Here is a 6,471-nt window from a genome sequence, read left to right as displayed (position 1 = left end):
AGACTTAAGTAAGAGATTATCCTGTATCTTGTAGTGCAGTTTGGGGGATATTGTAAAGTTTCACAATCTCTCATTATAAAAATAAAAATTTTGAATTGAAGATAAGCTGGTCTTTGTTTGTATATGCTGCCAATTATACTGTAGTTCTTAGAAAGAAAACTGGAATCTGCAAAAATTGGTTTTGGCTGGCCACACTTGCAAGAGATTGAAAATCGGAATCGGGCAAGAAAATTGCTGTCGGTGCATCTCTAGTTTGCTCAATAAAAAGCTTAAGCTTGAGGAATGAAAACCTGCACGGAGCAGCACTCCAGGTCCACCCAAATCCATCCATCACCGTAAGCACTTAATCCCAACGAGGGTCGCTCTACCCAAATCAAATGACTGAATTCTGGATCTTTCACCCATTATTCTTTCACAAAGAATCATGTTTCACTTTAGAGTTACACAAATGGATTACACAGAATTTTGTACTTTATGGGTAAAAGGGTTGATGTTGGTTTTTACCCTGCAACATTTATAATCCTATTATTTAACACCATTGATTCCACACACATACTGTATTCTACAGCAATTCTATAAGTCATTTGCAGTAGTATTAAATGCAGTTTGTTGGGACTGTAGATCATCATCAAACTGTACATTTATCTGGAAATAAAAAAGAACATTTAGTCAGTTAAGATATCAGCTCAAGAAATTATGTTAAAGAAAGGAACCAAATTAGATTCATATTGAGGTTTACAGTAGAATTTAATGGAGTTGCAAAGAAATTGAGATATAAATGGTAATCACCAGGAGAATTGGTATATATTTCATGAAATATATGTCCATCCTGGTTTCTCCAGAGGAAGGTGGTATTAACCAGTGAAGTATAAAGGGACAATTTTCCTTTTATCTGTAAAGACAGTGAAGAATTGACCAACTCAGTTAATTATACAATCAGCAATTATATATCTCTGTTTTAACTACAGAACTTAACATGATCACATAGTAAGACATACATTACTCCGTTATGCCCTACTCATCCGATCCTCCCGTGTGCCACGGTCCTCACTACCTCGTGTGGAATTCCTATGTTACCAGCTATTTCTCATTGTTGTTAATTAGTCCTGTGTATTTAAGTCTGCGTTCGAGTATGTTTCCCCAGTCCGATCATTGACGTTGTGATGTGTTCCAGTGTGTGCGCTCTTCAGTTAAACCCCTTGTTCACCCAATTTCGTGACTCCTGCTCCTGTTTCCCCGTTCCATGCCATTTGTACATAACATACTCAAAATTTGTGGAGATTTCAATAGTTCATTAGTGAGGAAAAATATTTTCTTTAAAGTTTTATCTAAAAATTGATTGGATGGAATCTAAAAAATGTTTACACCATTATTTCTGAATAGCTTTTAATTATGCTGCTTTTTTCGAAATATGTTACAATTTTCATAATGACTGGAAATTATACCGTAGTTAGTATATCATCTGCCACTGAAGGGTCATCTGGATCCAGGTCTTCTGATACACTCCTGAGGTTGACCCTCAATACAATTTTATGCACTGTAGGCACTGAGAGACAGAGTCATTTAGTATAAATATTATGTACTGTAGATCATTTAAAATAAATCTCCAAAATTCTAGTAATTGTTTGATTCAAACTTCTGCACAGTCATCCAAATCTGATGAAATCATGAGGAACATGAGGAAAAAAATACTCACAACCAGAGCAGATGAAGGGTAGCTTGGTTTGACAGTTGTATTCCCACCAAACACCATAAATGTCCACTGCCACACATTGTCCGGAGCTTCTTATAACATCCGTCCAGGAACTAAAGGTAGGGTCCTGCTCATCTGACCACATCCAGGGGTCATTGAACAGGCCTATCCAGAACCAGCTGCCGGTCGGTACCAAACTTTTCAATGCTATGCTCTCATTGATACTTTTTATAGACACCAGATCAATGTAGTGCGCTCTGCAGAATGCTAATGCATTTTTCCAGGCCATCCACTGGCTAACTAGAGTATAGTTAAGGGTGCCATTGGTCTCTGAAATATGGAGCACAAATAAAAGCAAGAAATGTTGGCTTCAACTCATAACTTGAATTTATAGCATTTGGGTGGTAAGGGATATTTCATATTTATTCATATTTAATATATACAGTAAGGGATTAAATGCTACCTGTGTAACATATAAATGGATGTGTTGCAGTGCAGGCGTCATCTTCCCAGTAACCATCAGAATTAACCATGGCACAGTTTCCACTTGAGGAAGAAACTCTGGGCAACCAACTGGTATAGGCTGCCTGCTGTCCATTGGACCAGGTCCAGTTCAGTCTGGTGCTATTGAGCCCGATCCATATGGTGAACCCGGTTGCGGCAACATCAAATGCGTCAGTGGAAACCTTCATTGTTAACAAGGTTTGGTTCTTTTTGGCACAGTATGTTAAACAGTCTATCCAGGGCAGAGATGAATATACCAGATTGCATCTGGCTGCCAGGGCAGATGACAAGGCAGCTGCAGAAATTGAATAGATGTAAAATAAATATTGTACCTTTGCAAATACAGTAGTGTTCTTGGTGAGCTAATTAATATTAATCGCAGTGCTGTGTATTGATGCCATTCGGCTCAATTTTACCATTTTCCCAAATTAAGCTATACTCACGATCGCAACAATAGAATGGGAGATACACAGAACAATCATAGTCGTTCCATCCAGACTCTGAAGCCAGGACACATTTTTGGTTACTGCCAAGGTTGTTGGGCTGGTATCTTCCCCAGTCCCGCACTGAGTAGGTGCCTCCATCCACCCAGGTCCAGGGGTTGTTGCTCAGTCCTATCCAGAAGTATGAAACTCCTTGCGCAAGATTTATCACCTCATCGTTCTGAGAAGAACTATTAATGTACACCAGGTCTGTATAATAAGTCTGGCAGTACGTCACAGCATCAGTCCAGGATTTCGGCTGCTGTATTAGGGTGTAATTTATAACTCCATTCGTTAGTTCTGTGGATTAGAGAAGCATTAACAATGCCTCCAAGCATCAGCAGATTTTGATTTAAAATATCTTGATACGTAAACAATTTGTGAAATATGCATTTTCAAATTAAATATTTTAATAGCATTGACTATGGACTGTTGGCAGTCATAGAAGCAAATCAGAAAACGCTACATTACAAACCATACATTACAAAAATATGTGTTACTCTAGGCAAGTCTTAGGTAAAATGTTACTGTCAGCGTCGGTGCCCATCTGGCCTTATCCCTTTTGTTTTGTCCCCGTTTGGCCTGCAGGTGTCGCCCTAAGTCCTTAGTGTGTTTCCCTGCTCCCCAGGCTTCTGCGTGGCTCAATGGGCTGTACAGTTCAGTGGCTGTATAGGCCAGTGTCATTTGCTGTGTAATTTATTTTAGTTTATTCTTTGTGTTTAGTGCTGTTTCTCTGCATCGCTTTGTTCTTGTGTTTGGTTTACCTTGCTCGTGCCTGGTTTAATTCTGTTCTGCTTATACCTTTGTTCCTGGGCTTTTCTTAGTGTTGTGTTTCTGGCCTGTTTCTAGTCTGTTAGCTTCTGTGTTTGGTAATGATTCCTTTTTCCTGTGTTTGTTAATTGTGATTTATTCCACGTGTTGCTTGTTGTCCTGCTCTTTTTTTTTGATTGGGTCATTTTTGTGATGGTCCACACCTGCCCCTTGTTCGTCCACGATATAGTTCTTGTTTTTCTTGTTTTGTATGGACCACTTGAGGTCCCTTTATTTTGTGGTTATACCTTTGTGTTCAGATTTTTTTGTTAATAAACCCTGTTGTCTCATGAGCCACTCCCTCTTTTCCCCACCTTCACCGTGCCCTGCCATAACAGTTACATTCTATATAATATTTAGTAAGAAATTATGCAACTTTACATTACATCAATAGTACAGAACTTATTATTTTTTTTAATGGATGAACGTTTAATACACGCAATATAATTTGATAAAATAATTTGATCAATCAACCTATGATATTAATATCTTCCAATTGCTTATCTAGTACTCGGTCATAGTGAGGTTGGAGCCTATCACAGGAAGCACAGGGCACAAGACAGAGAACACCTTGGATGGTCCATCGCAGAACACTCACACACACACACACACTCACTCAAAAATACAATCAAAGACTATAAGTAATTTAGAGGCACCAGTTTGCCTGACTGTGTTTTTAGGGGCTGTAGGAGGAAACCGGAGCACCCAGAGGAAACCCACGCGAACACAGGGAGAACATGGAAACTCCACTCGTATAGCCAGGGCTGGATTCAAACCCCACTAACCGGGAGTTGTGAAGCTGCTTTGCTGTCCTAATAAATAATTATTAACTTATTCAATAGAATTGTATGGTGACACACTGTTGCCTCACACCTCTAGGGTTGGGGTTTAACTCTGACCGCTGCTCGGGGTGTATATGCAGATTTTATGCAGATTTTTCTCTGGTTTCATCCCACAGTCCAAGGCCATGTAGGTAGATGAATTGGCATTCCTAAGGTGCTGAGGCTGTCTGAGTAAACATGTGTCATGTGATGGACCGGTATCTCATCCGTGGTGTGCCTTGTGCTCTGTGCTGCATGCAGGCTCCAGCCCCCCTTAAACCCTGTACAGGATAAGCAGATAAAAGATGGGTGTATGCATGCTGCTGTTTATATTTAATTGGCCCTTCATAAAGTTTGCATAATTTAAAATCAAATACAAATTAATTGTGCGTTTTACACATACTACAGCCCATGAGCCTCCATGTTTACTGTATATAAGAGGACAAACATACAATTTCTTCCATATTGAACAAAATCAATGGTATTGGTCTCCATTAAAAAAAAATAATTTTGGTGCAAAATAATGTACCAAATATTACACTCTAATATTACTATTAGTTGAAATCACTTACCTTTGTAGCATATAAAAGGGTATTCATAGTCACATAGAGTGTCTCTCCAGAAACCATATGTATCAGATAAAGCACAGAACATGTATCTGTTCCATGCCTGGTAGGTGACCTTGTCACCGTTACTCCATTTCCAGTTGGAGGACGTCTGACGCAGTCCTATCCAAACCAAACCATATGATGCACCCCTCATCGTCTTCATGAGGTTGCTTTGATCCTCAGAATTATTGACGATAGCAAGGTCAGTGTATGTCTCAAGGCAGTATGCTTGGGCATCCTCCCAGGTTTGGTATTGATTTACATAATAATAAGAAGCCTGAAAGCAATCAAAATGGGTGGAAAAAACTGGGGGGGAGACAAACAGGAGAGCTTTTATGCAAGCTTGATGATTTAGCAGACAGCAATTGACTTAAAAATTCATACAACTTTCATGAATTTCCATTAGAACCTGATTTCTCAGTTGGAATCAATTTCTGTTGCCAAAATGGAATCTTTATATCCAATTTGTAAGATCAGCAAAGCCAGGAATGGGAAAGGACTGACTCTGTGACCTCTTTCACAATAGAACGGTAATAGCTATGCCTTTTATTTGTTATGAACAAAATCATTATTATATAAAAAGTATGCTAAAATTTGACAGCAATTTTCCATTATTTTAGTCAACTTGGAAATCCGTTTTTATATTTTGTGTGACTCAGTGGGTAGCGCTCCAGAGATGGAGGTTGAAATGTAACCTCTGTTATGTGTGTGTGGAGTTTGCTTGTTCTCCATTTCACGTACCAAAATATGCAGTTAGGGAAACTGGTGCCTCCAAATTGCTGGTAGTGCATGATGAGTGTATGTATGTGCCCTATAATGGAGTGGCATCCCATCCAGGATTTAGCCCAGCCTTACCCTGCCTGGGATAGGCTGCAGGCTCTCATCATACCCCTGTCTAGTATAGCCCCAGTCATATGACTGTCTAGGATAGATTCCAGACCTCTGTCATATCCCTCACTGGGATATACAGTTAGAACATGAATTCAAATATTTTGTGCTACTGTTTGATTTCCCAGAGTACAATATTGAAATTTCCTAAATTCATTGACGCACAGCTTTAATCTTAAACTCTACATAGAAGATTAATTACTTAAAGCTAATTAATACACTAATGCAGGAAGGTAGAGTGCAACCTTACACAGCCATCCACCATTGAAGTGATTGTCTTTGAAATATTATCATTAATGCTGGAAAAATATTTCTCAAGTACCACAAATAAGCATATATTACTGAATCTACTCACCTAGAATCAGAACTGTCAGCCAATGCTGAGTATCCATGGTTGGGTGGCTGTGTGGGCAGCACGTTCCTGAACACTGGACTGACCAGATAATGAGAAAGACATAGCTATGTAAGAAGCATACCATGACCGCATGTGCCATTTGATTCTTTGCTTGGTTTTGCATCGTTCCATGTGACTGTAGTGATTTGTTTAAAGTTTCCATCTCCTGTTTTTGCCCATGGAAATGAGATGAGTCTGATTTCATGAAGAAAATAACCCAACACAGAAAATTTCACCTAGATGTGAGTATTAGTCATTATAAAGATGCATA

General features: G+C 39.1%; 1 protein-coding gene across 2 annotated transcripts; it reads right to left on the bottom strand.

Moving 5' to 3' along the window:
• Positions 1-507: 507 nt before the first annotated feature.
• LOC111833124 (macrophage mannose receptor 1-like) lies at positions 508-6,249 on the bottom strand. 2 transcript variants are annotated; one of them, XM_023791074.2, is made up of 8 exons: positions 6,162-6,249; positions 4,883-5,224; positions 2,641-2,979; positions 2,157-2,492; positions 1,697-2,023; positions 1,446-1,546; positions 790-892; positions 508-645 (listed from the first exon to the last, which is right to left on the bottom strand). In XM_023791074.2, the coding sequence occupies exons 1-8, from the start codon at positions 6,196-6,198 to the stop codon at positions 629-631; spliced, it is 1,602 nt and encodes a 533-aa protein (XP_023646842.2). In that variant the 5' UTR covers positions 6,199-6,249; the 3' UTR covers positions 508-628. The 2 variants fall into 2 exon arrangements, with proteins under 2 accessions (XP_023646842.2, XP_023646843.2); XM_023791075.2 differs by lacking the exon at positions 6,162-6,249 and adding an exon at positions 5,774-5,835.
• Between the last annotated feature and the right edge of the window lie 222 nt (positions 6,250-6,471).

The sequence above is a fragment of the Paramormyrops kingsleyae genome, chromosome 5, assembly GCF_048594095.1.
Source record: "Paramormyrops kingsleyae isolate MSU_618 chromosome 5, PKINGS_0.4, whole genome shotgun sequence".
NCBI classification, from domain to species: domain Eukaryota; kingdom Metazoa; phylum Chordata; class Actinopteri; order Osteoglossiformes; family Mormyridae; genus Paramormyrops; species Paramormyrops kingsleyae.
This window is presented reverse-complemented; position numbering and strand designations above follow the sequence as displayed.